Genomic DNA, 16,623 nt, shown 5'->3' on the forward strand with positions numbered 1-16,623 from the left:
TGCTACGGTTAGGCAATAAACGCAGGTTCGAATCCTGCCTCGTGATCAAATTTTTTCTATTCTTTCAAAATTTCTCATACAACAATTATTTTTATGCGTTGAGATTTAATAATTTCAACTTATTGTATATATCAATATATAACTACATGTCTATATATTTACTTTTTTAATAAGATTTGAATGGATATACCTCAAATTTTGGAGTTTTAAGAGCAGAATTCTAAACATAAAAAAATGTGAACACTCAATTTCATTGTGAGTTATTTATGTATTAAATATATTGACCTTCCATTATACAAAGGGTCCTTCTTATCTACAAACACGAAGTCAACCAATGTAACTGAGTAAGTAAATATTATGTTTGGAACAACCTCGATGCATTATGTTATTTGAAATTGCATAATTCTCTCAAATAAGATCAACAAGCCTTACTTGCATTACATAATATATATATTTACTAGCTGCGCCCCGCGGTTTCACCCGCGTAAATCCGTATCTCGTAGGAATATCGGGATAAAAAGTTGCATATAAGTTATTCCAGTTGTCCAGTTGTCTACGTACCAAATTTCATTGCAATCGGTTCAGTAGTTTTTGCGTGAAAGAGCAACAAACGCACACACATTCTTACAAACTTTCGCATTTATAATATTAGTAGGATTATAAAGCTGAAGTGAACTGGTTTGGAGAGTGTTGGTTTTGACGCGCTAATCTCAGGAACCTATTCGAAATTTGAAAAATTATTTTGATCTTGAATAGTCCACAAGGAAGACTCTTTAGACATAACATCATCACGTTGGTGGAAATACGGGACGCAGTTATAAATAAAAGTATTTAAATTGATATATATGCATCTATTTTTGTCAATTATAAAAGGCAGTTTCGTTTCATTAAAATATATATTTTATGTTTCATTATTACGTTTTAATCAAAGGCTAGACAACCAAAGTTTCGCAGATAAAAAGTGTACATTGATTTCGAAATCAAAGTTTTCTGACGGATTTACAACACGACAAAACACTCAGTACCAAACCTTTTATCATTCCCAAAACCTTTAAATATTCATAAACAATATTATGCTTGTCAATACCCAGTTGTATTTTATTCGGAAGATTTTGCGTGAGAGCAATAAACATATTCAATATATACAAACTTTCGGATTTATTCAGATGGAACTAATATCTTGATCTTGCCTTGAATTTAATAAACTTTGGAATTGAATGTTTAACACACTATATATTTCTTTTATTATTTTATTATATTTGCACATATTTACGGTATAAATAGGAATCCTTGTTTTAGTTGCATTTAGTTGCTTTTTTTGCATTAATTAGTTTTAGTTGCGTTCTAGAAAGTAGTAATTGCGCAGAAAAAAACGCTTTAAGATTGGGTTTTTGTATTTTTTTTTGAACCCAAATTTTAATGATTAGGTAGGTAATTCAATCAAATTCTAATATGCTCATATTTATAATTTATTAGTTCAACTAAATTTTGTTTAGAAGTTTCTTTTGAATAGTTATAACTACTACGTAGATAAATATTTACCAACGATTCGGAAAGAAGTTTAAAAAGAGAAGAGGCGACAGAAAACTTTGCAGTTTCCTTATATTACTCTAACATAATAAACGCGTTTTTGTTTTTTTTTTCTTTCACGTCGCAACGGATCGATTTTCCGTTATGTTTTTTAAGGTCTGGAAAATGCAAGGAGTTAAAGAGTTGAATAGGATACTATATACCGCGGTGAAACATCCCCCAACCACGTCAATGTACCTTTTGACTACGCGGACGAATCCGCGCGCAGAAAGCTAGCGACTCAATACACAAAGATCCTTGCATAGGCGAGATGTGCGTCTATCGATATTTTATTGTTAAATCGACATTACATGTATGTATCTCTAAGTCATATAGAGAATCGCGATTCGCAGTCACTTGTCGTCAAGGTTTATATGCTATTATCGCAGGCGATAAGACGATACGTCTATCGTTTTTTTTTTTTTTTGACTTTTGTAACCGGTAATAAACCCTGAATATGGATAATCGAATGCAACAAACTCGGCGCACAATCGCACTGGAGGTTATTCTTGTAGTAGAAATTGGAGTATATGTCGTCAACTATGTAATTTAGCGAATCTTATATCTTTAAACGAGCAATTCTTGTATATATATATATATCTATATATATAATTGGAATCTCGGAATCGGCTCCAACGATTTTCATGAAATTTAGTATATAGGGGGTTTCGGGGGCGATAAATCGATCTAGCTAGGAATTTTTTTTAGAAAATGTCATATTCGTGTTTTATTCGTGTTTTTTTTTTCCTGACATCTATTGGTGAATAATAATACTATTTTGCTTCGTAGATAGCTGGACAACTGAAATAACACATAGGCACTTTTTATACCGATATTCCTACGGGATACGGACTTACGCGGTTTCAACCGCGGGTCACAGCTAGTAACCTATTATATAGAAATCTCTATTTCATTTTTAGACCGAGTAAATGACATTTAACTAAAAATATTCGCAAATTATAATCGTTATAATTATTTTTTGTTATGTTATAACTAGATGATACCACCTCCTTGGTCCTGGGTTCAATTCCCGGTGGGGACGCACAAAAAAAAAAATGTCTCGGTATGGCAGGACACAGAAGGCTGATCACCTACCTACTTGTCCCTAAAGAAAAATCGATCAGTGAAACAGATGTACATCATCTGCCCCATACCCCACTAGGGGACACGGGACTTTACTTTTTTAAATAAGTAATAAAGTTTTTTTTGTCAATTAGAATGTAATTTGACTCCTCCGAAACAATGGAGCAAACAAAACATTATTATTTTGTATTTCTAATAATCCTACTAATCTTATCCTATCCTACTATCCTACTAATATTATAAAGGCGAAAGTTTGCGAGTATCTGTGTATATGTTAGTTACTCTTTCACGCAAAAACTGCTAAACCGATTGCAATGAAATTTGGCAGATAGCTGGACAACTGGAATAACACATAGGCAACTTTTTATCCCGATATTCTTATAGGATATAGACTTACGCAGTTGAAACCGCGGGCCGTAGCTAGTTCATATATAATCAAGTGTTTACATATGATTCGAAAACAATTCATTACTATAATAAGGAACCTTGAATACAGTTCAAACGGTCCGCTTAAAGGCAATAAGCCCTTAATTGAATTTTATTTTTGTAGAACTTTCCAAGTTATTTTTAATAATTAATTAATAAAATAGTTTTTCAATTTATATTGTATGATATATATATTATATAATTAATGAATAGATTTTAAACTAAAGCATTGGCGATTGGCGATCACATTTTCCCTAAAATACTTAGCGAATCAGTGTTTCTTTGGGGCAGTCAAAAGCGAAAAATAAATTAATAATACTTTATGATTAAGTAGACTGTATATAAATATGTAGTAAGTTACTATTTGTGATACTATCTAATATTACTAGAGGGAGAAGAAAGTAATGGATAGACACTGCCTCCATAGTGTCTATTTATTACCTATGTACATTCCTTCACCGTTTCGGGCAGTGATGATGTAGAATAAAACATAGTTTGTGACACCTAGGACATAGCGGTTTACATAGCGCGGATTTAAGTTATTATTTCGTAGGGTAGTTGACATTAATAAAACTTCGTTCTGATGTAAAAATGTTTTCGAAACAAGACTACTTTAAATGAAAACCTTATGTAAATGTTGTTTTATTCGAGACCAGCTGCGCCCCGCGGTTTCACCCGCGTAAGTCCGTATCCTATAGGAATATAGGGATAAAAAGTTGCCTATATGTTATTCCAGTTGACCATCTATGTGCGTGCCAAATTTCTTTGCAATCGGTTCAATAGTTTTTGCGTGAAAGAGCAACAAACACACACACACACACATCCTTACAAACTTTCGCATTTATAATATTAGTAGGATGACGTGGATCCAGTACGACTCATTTTTTTTTTACATTATGACTAACAAGGAACAGAAGGATGTGATTTGGCGATGCTCCATAATGAATATAATAAAAACAACTAACATCTTTGTCTCAGAGAATATTTAGAACTCGTTGTATTAAATACTCCTTGAAACAGTGTTATTGTCTTTACATGGAATTCAATGACATTAGGTACAAAGAGATAAATGCATATTTTTCTATGTGTGACTCGTCAATATTTTTGATATCCTCGATCGTAATAGCCTGTGTTACTCGGTAGTGATGTCCCTTTCTGGTAGTAAAAGAATTGTTTAAGTTGATAGAGCAGTTTTCGAGTTTATTCGTTACATATAGAAATAAAAATATTTCCTCTTTATAATACTATTATAAGTGTGGATGATTGGTACTAGATATAACAATATTCACAAATCAATTGTAAAGTCCAATTCTTCGTTATATCACTACTTAGTATAAAACAAAGTCGCTTTATCTGTCCCTATGTATGCTATGTATCTTTAAAACTACGTAACGGATTTTGATAGTATTTTTCTAATAGATAGTGATTCAAGACAAAGGTTTATGTGTATAATATCTATTAAACTACTCTGAAAATAACGCGGGCGAAGTTGCGGGCAAAAGCTAGTTTATATATAAAGACGCATTGCTCATACGAATATCCAAAAATATAACTGTACTACTAACGAGATTAATCGCACCCGTGCGAAACCGTGCGAGTTCGCTTGTTTAATTAAATTATTGTGCATTCAGTTTTCAATTATACAATTTTACGACTATGTATTGTCCATTTTATTATCAAAACAAATGAGAAAATTAAGATGAATCACGAGGCAAAGTGCAAATGGAGAGTGCTAACTGCAAATTGGCAATATTTTATTGAATGACTAGGTGGTGAGCGAGTCGGTTTGGATGATTCTTTAGTTTTTTTTTAGTATTTTAATTGATAGCCGATGCCTCCCAATCCCGATGTTTGCGTTATATTTTGGATGTGGAGTTTAATGAGAAGAAAATTGTAATAAAATCGTCTCTGACGCGCGCTAATTACGCCTTCTGTCTGGCAAAACTCCGCAGGTATACTGAATGGCACACAAAACCACGCGTAATTTTTATTTTTGTATTTATTTATTTGTTTTTATGTTACGTTATGATTTGTTTGTTTGTGTGCGTAAGGTTTGCGCTCTTGACGTTTTATTTGACAACTAGCTGCGCCCCGCGGTTTCACCCGCGTAAGTCGGTATCCCGTAGGAATATCGGGATAAAAAGTTGCCTATATGATATTCCAGTTGTCTAGCTATCTACGTACCAAATTTCATCGCAATCGGTTCAGTAGATTTTGCTTAAAAGAGCGACAAACGCACACACATCCTTACAAACTTTCGCATTTATAATATTATAGTAGGACATAGTAGGATTAAGTACACTAGTTTGCATAGTTTTTACGTTTTTAAATAAAGAACACTTATCCAATTCATTTTCAAGATATTATAAATGATATGTATAGATATTTATCTACAATAAAAATATCATTTGAAGGATTTTCTACAATCTGTATGCTTCGAAAAAATTAGTTTTTTTTTTTTGATTTTTTTTTATTTTATTTTTATGTCACAATCGGCAATGGAGCTGGTGGGACGCCTGATGGTAAACGCTACCGCCGCCCATGGACATTTGTAGAGGCGTAAGGTCGATTGCAGACCTTACGCCTCTCTTTTTTAATTAACAAATTGTTATCTAGATTTATTGGAGTACATCATCATCATCATCATCATCATCAAAAATCGATTGCGCTAAGCTCGAACTCACACATATTTATTTAATTACACTTTTTCTAGAAGCTTTTCTATAGTCATAACATAATTTTACCATTATCAATGGTTCAAATATCAGTTTCACATAAGAGGCAGTTAACTCTGTAGGTTGCTCTTTTCAAATCATATCAATTTTAAAAAATATGTAACTCATCATTATTATGTTAAAATACTGTCCCGTGGTTCTTAAGCACTTAACAACATTCAATGGATTTTCATTTCCTATACATATAGCTATATATATTAGCTGCTCAAAAACACTTGTATGATAAAAAAAGGTCTAACAATAATAATATAGTTGTTCTAATGATCAATGTTTCGAGTGACAAATGATAAGATTATGCGAAAATCTAAAAGATAATGATAATTGTTACTGTATTGTGATTTTTTATTTATATGGATATAATTCTCTGATATGACTGTTTTACTGACTGAATTATAAATTTTATACAATTGGGAACTCGTCCTTCCCATAATGCTTGCCCATTCATCCATTAATTTCTACCTATCTATCCTTTTAAATCCTTACCTGTATCTATCTATCCTTTTTATGTCCTGGTATACAACACTCACCTTTTGGTGTATTGTGCTGTGGTCATTTTTAACTTCAGAGCATCCAATATGATGGCAGTCAGGTTGCAGACATATCCATAGATTTGGTCCCGGGCATCCACAATCGAAACATGCTAGGTTCTGAAATTAAACAGGATTTTTAATAATTTTTTTTTTATGTCATAGTCGGCAATGGTGCTGGTGGGTCGCCTGATGAAGCGCTACCACCGCCCATGAACATTTGGAGAGGTGTAAGATCAATTGCAGACCTTAAGGAAAGGACTGGGAAGGGTAAGGAAGAGGATATGGGCCTAAAATAATTCAACGATTAATAAGGGACAACAATACTTTTACATGTCTTAGTTAATGAATATAATAAGAAACATTGATTTATCAATAGACTAGAATTTGAGTGGAATTAACTCAATTTTTTTCTACAAAAACCTAAGAAACTGTGACATCAAAAGTGGGGCCTATAGCTAATGTTTGAATATATGAAATCTCTGTTACAACAAGTCTGATTTTCAAAAATTAATATATGTTTGAACAATCAAGTATACTTACTTGTTGTTTTGTTTTTATTGTGATGTTATCTAAACACTTTAACATGCTACCAAAAGAATTAAACATATCAATATAAGGAAGTGAATTTAGGTGGTGTTTTTTAAATAAGTAATTTAGAATAGAAAAACAGTAAATTAAACTGTAACAAAAACATTTTACATTAGCAATTTATTCTCATAAATATGTTTAAATCTTCACCTTGATATTTTATTGTATTAAATGTGTATATACTTGAGCTTCTTCTTGATATAATTTTATCAGGAGTAAACTCATACCTAGTTTTACTATATTACAAGTAATGAATTCAAAGCAAACCCAATTAGTAATGTCACAATTAAGAGCTAGAGGATAGTAAAGTAGGAAGAAAATTCACAGCTGTATAGTTATCATTGATTCCGACAACTTAAAAGTATTTTTTTATTATTCAATTGTGTTAGTGTAAGCTATATCCATTCAAAATGATTTAAATAGGCAATATTTTTAAATAATTTCAATATTATCATTGAAAAGATAATTTCAATGCCATAGAAACTTGTCAAAGTGTTAAGTACTTGCATCTGTTATTCATTAGATTAATCCTGTAAGATACAGCTTTAAAGAAGCCATAGTTTTAATACATTATTCAACTGTTATTTAGGAGTACATTGAAACAATTTAAATGTCAAATCTGTTGTAAAAAATTTTATGTATTATATACACAAATATTGAGGGTAGCATTATGTGAACATAGTTAAAAATCCCTGAAGAAACTATACAAAAAATATATGGAATGTTAGAGCTAGGTAGATAGTGTAGTGTTTTCAGGTTCTAAGTTTTTTCTCCATATAATATAAGTAATCATAAGTAAAATCAATAACAATAACGCAAGGACTATTTGATCGAATGAAGTGATATACTTTATACAATAATGGTAATTGGTAGGCCTGTGAATCAATTTTTTCTTACATGATAAGCATGTAAACAATGACTTGAGTAAATATTCTATCAACATAGTAATGTATACATAGATGTAGATAATAATACTTGTAACATTATCATTGCATAAGACAAATAAGGAATGCTAATTAAATAGGTAGTTACTTCATTGACATTTCTAGGTTAGGTACCATCGAAATTAATTAATTATTACCTCTTTTGATTGCCATAATTCCAGTTCCAGCACGTTAACAAGTTTATTGAGATGTTCACACGTCACGCCTTTATCCATTTTCTCGATAAATCAACTGGGTAACCGATAAAACACATAAATTTTAACTCAAATCTAATGAATCACAACAGTCACGTAAATAAACATGACCTATATCATGTACGATGTCAAAATTGGGTTACTGAGTGATCGCGGGGGCAAAACGAGAAAATTTATAAGACACATTTCGAAAAACACTGTTAATTAAATTAATAATCAGAAATTTTTCTTCAACACAAAATCGTCCAGTGACGAGCGAAAAGTCAGGCAATAACATAGACAATGTAGAATAATATTATTCATAAACACAAAATCATACGGTCTACACATAAAAAATAGACATATATAATCATTGAACAATTGTGGAATTACGAAAAACAATCTTAATTTGAAAATCTGCACTTTTGCCAAATTTTGTTCGGATACCATATTATAATTTTAATAGGTATTTCAACCATTATTGTTGAAAGCAGCGTGCTGTCAGCTTCGGAAAAAAATGTTGCAAGTATTGTTTAATTCAACTAACACCAGAATTGGGAAAATAGATATAAAAAGGATTACAGTTAATGTCGCTTCGTTTTTATGTTGAGTATGGATATTTCTATATTTATTTTACGCCGTATCGAAAATACACAGAACAATCACAACGATATTCTATTATGTACATACAGATTTTCCGTCAGCTATTTACCACATATTCCAGTAATGATGGTGTGTGAAGTGAATTTAATTAAGTATTCAACAGTTGTTTCATGGGGCCCAACTTTTTCTGCAACATGGCCGAGTTATCGTCGCCGTAGGACTCCTTCTTTAGTGTCGCAGGCTCTAACTTCAATCAAGAAAATTCAAAGTTGACAATGACAATTGTAATGATTGATGACATATTCATTGAAGAGAGAAGTAGTTTCAAAATAAAAATAAAAAGTACCCGCGTATTTTATCAAGATAATACACCCAATTTTGATAAAAATGACATCCGCATCGTCTAGCAGCGCTCGATCCCTGTTTGCAGAATCTAAACAACGTCTTGCTGAGAGAGTTCAAGTAAATATGAACAACATAACATCACTTGCGCGACAGATTCAACGAGGGTCCAAATCAAACGAGGTAAATATTAGTGATTAAAGTAATAAATACATTAATTGTTGTAGTTATTGTGCTGTTATCCATCTTATGGCAAAGCAAGAATGTAATAAGGGCACCCACATTGAATACTTTAAAAATAAATTGGATGTTTTCTTCAAATCGTTAACTACACAAGCATCAGCTTTAGCTGCTTGTGTACTTAAATGAATATAATTTTCCTACTAATTATAATATTACATATTATATCATATATTATTAATATTATACATGTGAAAGCATCAGCTTTAAAAAAAGAATAACGATGAATAAAATTGGGACAAAAAGTTGCCTATATTATTTTATTTTAGTTGTCCAGCTATCTACGTACCAAATTTTATGCATGAAAGAATAACAAATATACGCATACATCCATTCTCACAAACTTTCGCATTTATGATATTAGTAAGATATGGGAATATTTAAAGAGAGTGCACTGTCATCTGATAGCTCTCTTTTTCAGGTTGACCTGGTTAAGAAGACAGAGCAATGTTCTAAACTTAAATATTTGCAGATGCTATTATTAGCGGCTTATACTTTTTTTATATTTATTACAGCTTCTGATGAAAGCAGCGAGAGACACCGCATCCACAGAGCCATTAATGGAAAGCACAGAAGCAAACTTAAAGAAAATGCACTTGATTTCTGTGCACATGGGATACCAGTACGAAAGCATATTAAAATCAGCTCAAATACTCTCAGAAGCGAGCGAACAAGCTGCTAATATGCATAGATGAATTGATTTGATATTTAGTATAATTGACTAGCAAAGATCTTTTATGTTTATAACATTAAAGACTATATTAATGTAACAATGCTGTTAAAGCAAGCTTACTGTAGATTTTGTTTTATACATTTTTGATCATGTGCTGTGTCCTCCCTCTTCGCCGTATCCTTGCCAATCTTGACTTAAATTGTTTGCATTACATTGCTTTTGTTAATGAAAAAACTTTCGAAAGATAAAGCTTTAAATCTAATCTAATAACTGTTAGATTATAACGTAACTTGCGTTCGATAAACTACAAAAATTGTGACATAAACTTCTCCTGCAATTTATCTATCGTTAGGTAACAATAGTAAAATATTGTTGTTTAATCTAATGGTGACATGAATAACAAAAAACCATGAATGTAATATTATCTCAATAGATGGCGTGAGGTGCCCCTTAGGCACATGAAACCGAAACAGTAGAAGAAATTCGATTACTGTGGCAGGATCACGGGTGGCCGAGAGGCTAGGCGTTGCTACGGTTAGGCAAGATACGCAGGTTCGAATCCTGCCTCGTGATCAAATTTTTTCTATTCTTTCAAAATTTCTCATTTATAAAGCATTTCAATGCTATAAAAACTAAAAATTAAAAAAGAAACCAACATGTCTGAAATATATATATTTTTTAATTTAATATTTTATTTTAGTATTTTATTTATTTATTTATTGCGACATTCTCAACCGGTACTTGGACAGCATGGTGTATTATATATACGACATGTATAAAGTCAATTTTTTTGTTGCAAAGCGTTTTCCCCAATTAGACTAAATGCATTTGTTAACCAACGAAAATAGCTTGTAAATGCTTAAGTTTACAATTTTACAGTGACGTATATGTTGAAAGAGTAAATGGTAAACTTGGATGCTAAAATTATCCCAACACTGTGATTAAAAATTTATACAATCTTTTATAGTTTTTATTTAATTATTTTATTCTTATTCTATTATATTTTCGTGGTCCAATGGCATTGGCCTGAATGCATTGGCGGATTTACAAGCGTGTAAGTAGGACGAAGCGGAGATTTTTTTCTTGGCATAAATAAAAAAAATCTTAAGTGTACCACGTTTCATTTCTTTCTTTCCTTTCCTTTAATGTGTTAAAGGTTATTTCAAGTATGGTTCAATCATATCTTTACTAATATTATGTAAACGTGAGAAAGTTTGTTTGTTTTACGTTGCAACGCAGCAATTTAATGATGTGATTTCTATGAGTGATATAGACTTTTTTCATGGGAATATCCTTTGACTACGTGGACAAAGACGGGCGGAATGATAGTAATTTATAAAAATAAAAAAAAAACAGGCGGCACATATTAAAATTCGTCATGCATGCATTACATACATACATACATAGGGACAGACGCGAGAAACGACTTTGCTTTGTACTTTATAGTGAAGATACAAGTCTACTATGAGGGTTTAGACGTAAACCAAAGCGGTTAAGTGTCTTTGATATTTCTCAGGAATATATGAAAAGTAACACGGAGGAAAAAAAAATATTAAGTATGGTTGATATTTTTCAGGAATATGTAAAACACGGACGTAAAAAAAAATTTAAATAGTTTCTTGTAGAATCTTCACTTAAATAGTTAATGTAACTATTTAAGTAAATATTTATGATAGAATTTATTTCTAGCAAACCAAAACGTTGGAAGCGTTTGTAAAGATTCAAATAAGCATTCAATAGGTAAACATTTTCATATAAATCATTGAAGACTCGTTGCTCTTGGGAATTTGTTATTATGTTTGTACATTAACGATCCGGACTAAGGCCTGACATTTCATCTGATAAATCTGATTGGATTTTCCAAGAATGATTCTATGTTTTACAATCCTTTAGTTACTAAGTAGAACAAGGTTTGATTTCACGGAATTCGTTTCACTACGTGGTAACTGCGTAAAAAATAAATTTGGATCTATTTCAGTCGTTGCATGGTTGTTTACGGTTTCATGAAGTTTGTAGGTTCAAGGTAGTTATTATATTTGATTTAGTAACATGAACTTTTGAACCAGGCATTTATTACGATGCCCATTTCAAAGATGGTTTCCACATCGAACAATTGAGTAAACCTTTTACGATTAATAATTAAGTTAAGAAATCACGTTTGTATTTATTAACGTTCCTATAGTATAGTCGATGATAAGTGTTGATAAATTCCAATAATAATCTACATTACAATATATTGTATTGTTTTAGAATACAATTTTAATGTGTATAAAGGTTAAAAGCAATGCGTTTCATGACCTTTCAATTAGACAAAGTTTCACTGTATATTGCTTTACGCAACTGTTTTGATGGTATCTTTCGCTTAATTTCTACCGTCTATTTTTTTTTCTTTACAAAGTATAAAATAAATATAGTTCTAGGATATGGATATATATGCAAGTGAAATTACTTGACCTTAATTAAATGAAGTGGTCTAAGTATTTAGCCGAGGTTCCGGAAAACGAATGTCCTCAGTTCGATTGTATTTTCTTCTTTAGTTTTGTTACTCTATAATACTGCGGATTTTCATCCAATTGACGTGATTATTTTTGTCTTTGTAGTATATTGTTGTTGTTGTTGTTGGTACCTCTGGCACATATTAAACAGAAACCTTGATTGGCCTTGAATGGAATTCATATATCCTACTAATATAAATGCGAAAGTTTCTAAGATGTGTGTGTGTTTGTTACTTTTTCACGTAGAAACTACTGAACCGATTGCAATGAAATTTGGTATGTAGATAGCTGGACAACTGGAATAACATATAGGCTTTTTATCCATATATTCTCACGGGATACAGACTTACACGGTTGAAACCGCGGGGCGCAGCTAGTACTTACATATTTGGATGGATTTTTTGATCCTGGTAAATGATATTGGGTGAAAATTTAATGCATAATTTTATGTTAAAAATGTCATCACCGTTATCATAGTATTATATTATCTGTGCCGTTATACAATTGTTCCGTCGAAATAGAATACAGCTATGTATAAATAAAACATTATGCAAGTACATTCCTTTGTTGTTACTTCCTTTCGTTGTTTAAGAGTTTATAATTCTAAATACGCCTTTTCGTCATTATTGCTAACAGTAGAAAAAAAATTGATTAGGTATATATTAAATTACATCTATAAATGTGCAAAACTTCGCGCCTTACATAAATGTAGGGAAGTTAAATTTGCTTCTATAATTTTTGGTTCATAATTTTATTTCGATTATAATTCAGTCTGTTCATTGTTTGTTATTATTAATATAATATTAGTCATAATTTCTATACTTCTAGATCTTTATATTAATATCGTGAGTATTGAAACTATGTCATTGTTTTTGGACTATTATACGTTTGTTTTATTGGCTCAATTTTCCCCATGCATTTGCTCTTCTATACTTTTTAAATCGTGTCTACCGTGCCATTGTATCAATTGCCTGCTCTACTTATTGCACTTTCATTTTTTTTTCGCGACATCCATTATTATTGTATTGGGCACGAGGTTATGCAACAGCTACCTTTGGAGTTTTGATATAATTTTCGTTGCTTTGTGTCTCGCGCCACAATAATTTGCCGCCCATTTTGACAGCTGTCATCCTTATGCATCTATGGAGAAGAGCTATAGTCGCGCACAGAGAATACAGTGGCCGGTAAAACAGGTTTGTTGTTGGATGTGATCGTGACTACAGAAGCGCCTGTTGTCTTGTTACGCAAGCCTAACTTATAATTATCTACGTTGAAAGCGCAAAATTTGCGAGTTAACTTAGTGAACAAATGGAATACTAGGCTCTTCTCACGACTTGATTTTTTTTAATGCAGGTCTTAGGTCATCTTGCTGTAGAGTTCAAATGCACTTAAGGTGTTATTTAATTACACAATTTTCTTTTTAATCCACTTTAATTTCGCTGAGATAGTTATTTTTAATGTCGAAAAATATATGAGTGGAATAAATAAAATAAATTATCGAAAAGCTTCAGGAGTAAGTAAGCCTAGGTTAGGGGCCATCATTTAATATTCCAACTTGCGATGAGATGAAATAAACATATAAATCTAATCATAAATTTGATTGTCTGTATTTTCTCAAGTGCTTGTTGTGCAACATTTTTTGTTATATTAATGTTATATGTCTAATGTAATTTTTGAACAATTACTTTCTTTTTCGAGACGCTGGATAATAAATGACTTTGTAAGCATTACACACATGCTTAGTGCACTTATAGTACTTAGGTATATAAAATAGCTCGGTAATAATGAGTATTGCCCATTAGCTTCGAATATATTTCCTATGGCCTACAAACATAGACCAATGGATATATTGAAAATTAATTATAATCCAATGACCGTGTGGTCAGCAAAATAAACAAATCAACAGCAGGAAGCGATTGAGCAGGATTGTTAATAAATTATCGCGATTCATTCCTGTCGCGCATGCGCATCCTACTCTTGATCTATTGCATCACTAGTACCGGTTGATGTTATATAATTATTCATTGTTGAGATAGATTAAATCTTTAAAGAGATGCAGATGCGTCGTTCGGAATATTGGGGAATACGTTACAAGCAATTGAATTATACGTAATACTAGCTGCGCCCCGCGGTTTCACCCGCGTAAATCCGTATCCCGTATGAATATCGGTATAAAAAGTTGCCTATATGTTATTCCAGTTGTCCAGCTGTCTACGTACCAAATTTCATTGCAATCGGTTCAGTAGTTTTTGCGTGAAAGAGCAACAAACACACACACATCTTTACAAACTTTCGCATTTATAATATTAGTAGGATTAGTAGGATAGGATGATCATCAGTTAGAATTGTATTATATAGTATATATGATGTGGATCCATTATTAATATAACTAATGTTATGATGTTGACTTGATTCAAGTGTACCTATGAGAATTAATAAATGATTATGATTATGGTTATGATTTACCCAGTAATCAATTTGTAAATCTGGTGGCTCATGGTTTTAATGATAGAAAGAGGTATATTGATAGAATGTAGGAGAAGAAATCATACTCATATTATAAATGTGAAAGTTTGTTTGTTTGGATGCTTAACCGACTCACGAATCGAATCACGTTGTAACTACTGAAAAGTTTTTGATGAAATTTGGTATATAGACAGGGTATGAGCTGACTTGGACGGTACAAGCGTCTAGTAAAACTATAAAATTGTATATCGAACAATTAATCTAGTTCAATAACTGGCCAGAATGGCGCTAGTGTATTGTTCAGTAAATAAGTTTAAAATTGATTTCTTTTTGCCAGATTCGTCTTTTAAATTATATATTTATAATTCTTCATTGTACAATCCAAAAGAACAAAACAAACTAAGGCTAATTACCTAATTAAGCCAGTGCAGTAAGGTGAGTAAAAGCAATCTCTAACAGGCAACCTTAAAGGGAAAGTACATGTAATATTGGCTTGATGAAAGAATTGTATAATTATGGTATTTTTTATGCAGAAAACTTGTAGTGAATAATAATTATGATGGTACGCACTTCAAAAAACCCTGGTAATCATTAAAGGCGTTATTAAAAAAAGAAAGTTTTTTTAGTATCTCTTCAGTCTCTCATCCTAATCTTACACTAAGATTTTACGATTCTCAAAGCACCTGGAAATATCATAATCACGACAGTCACGGGTCAAATACTGATGTAACGCGTCTTCAACTTTTGAACTTCTAAATTTATAATTGACGTTATGTGCATTGTGCATTGATGATACGACATACTTTACAATTAGGAAGGCGATCCTTCCTTTTAGGGTGTGAAGTACCGAAGTATTTCGCTTATATATTTCATTACTAGATTTTATTTTTGAAATGTTATAATAATATTACAAGTCTTAAGTTTTTCTAATGAAACCAATGAAATAATGAAATACCGCAATGTTTGGACATACAGAAACATATTTATTTTAAAATCAATACTTTAATATATTCCATTGCAATTATTTCGATTAGAAAATGCACCAGGTATTTTGCATCTTATTTTTTGTTGAATTTTCTTTTGTAAATAAATTACTTGTTATAATTATTAAGAGTGAGATGACTTACAAGCTGTTCCTATTTACCTAATACCTAATTACCTACTATATCCTAATCTATACATAATAGATTTAATAATTAAAATTGGAATATCTGTGCCAACGCAATCTTTGATATAAATTGTTTATTTTCCCATGCCCAAGTGAGGTCAGAAACTAAGAACTTACTACGAAATATATTGTTTAAATAAAACATAAACTTCACGTTCCATATAAATGCTTATTTAGTGAGACAACTACGTGTTCGAAGATGACGACTCATTTATTTGCTCAAGTTCCATTTTCAAACTTAGAATAAAAAACTAAATGATTTTGGCGCCAAACCTTAAAAAAGTTTTTATGAATCTCAGCATAAATTATAAGAATAGTTTTTATAGCCAGCCTAAGTAAAGTCATTTTGTCTGTTGTTTAAGAAAGCTCATGAATCTAGCTTCTAGTCACCTCGCAATATGAAAAAGTGAAATCCCCTTCTCTCATTATCGACGGTAAAATTAATGTGTGCGCATTTCAAATTAATAATTCTGGCTCCGAAATGCAGCTAATTCCTAAGTAGATTTCTTAAAACTAATATTTCCAGAAGATCAATTATTAAATTCTGGTCGATTATTTCACACAGAAACGGGCACGCTTAATAGAGCG

The 16,623-nt window shown here is 31.6% G+C and overlaps 2 protein-coding genes across 2 annotated transcripts in view; one reads left to right on the plus strand and one right to left on the minus strand.

The window, feature by feature from the left end:
• Positions 1-8,395, minus strand: part of LOC119837039 (ubiquitin carboxyl-terminal hydrolase 20) — a 26,422-nt gene extending 18,027 nt beyond the window's left edge. Inside the window, exons 1-2 of the mRNA XM_038362524.1 lie at positions 8,013-8,395; positions 6,341-6,460 (exon numbers count right to left, since the gene is read on the minus strand). Coding sequence (XP_038218452.1) covers positions 6,341-6,460; positions 8,013-8,090 — 198 coding nt within the window. The 5' untranslated portion in view covers positions 8,091-8,395. The remainder of the gene's footprint in view (positions 1-6,340; positions 6,461-8,012) is intronic.
• Positions 8,396-8,925: 530 nt separating this feature from the next.
• LOC119836981 lies at positions 8,926-10,012 on the plus strand. The gene is made up of 2 exons (XM_038362456.1): positions 8,926-9,176; positions 9,749-10,012. Exons 1-2 carry the CDS (start codon positions 9,039-9,041, stop codon positions 9,926-9,928), a joined length of 318 nt encoding a protein of 105 aa, XP_038218384.1. The 5' UTR covers positions 8,926-9,038; the 3' UTR covers positions 9,929-10,012.
• The last annotated feature ends 6,611 nt before the right edge of the window (positions 10,013-16,623 follow it).

The sequence above is a fragment of the Zerene cesonia genome, chromosome 26, assembly GCF_012273895.1.
Source record: "Zerene cesonia ecotype Mississippi chromosome 26, Zerene_cesonia_1.1, whole genome shotgun sequence".
Lineage (NCBI taxonomy): Eukaryota > Metazoa > Arthropoda > Insecta > Lepidoptera > Pieridae > Zerene > Zerene cesonia.

What these genes read in the sequence shown, in the direction of transcription:
- LOC119836981 (XM_038362456.1), top strand. Translation starts at nt 9,039, where the DNA reads ATGACATCCGCATCGTCTAGCAGCGCTCGATCCCTGTTTGCAGAATCT. An exon ending in GAGGGTCCAAATCAAACGAG is followed by an intron (nt 9,177 to 9,748) that starts GTAAATATTAGT and finishes TATTTATTACAG; the next exon opens with CTTCTGATGAAAGCAGCGAG.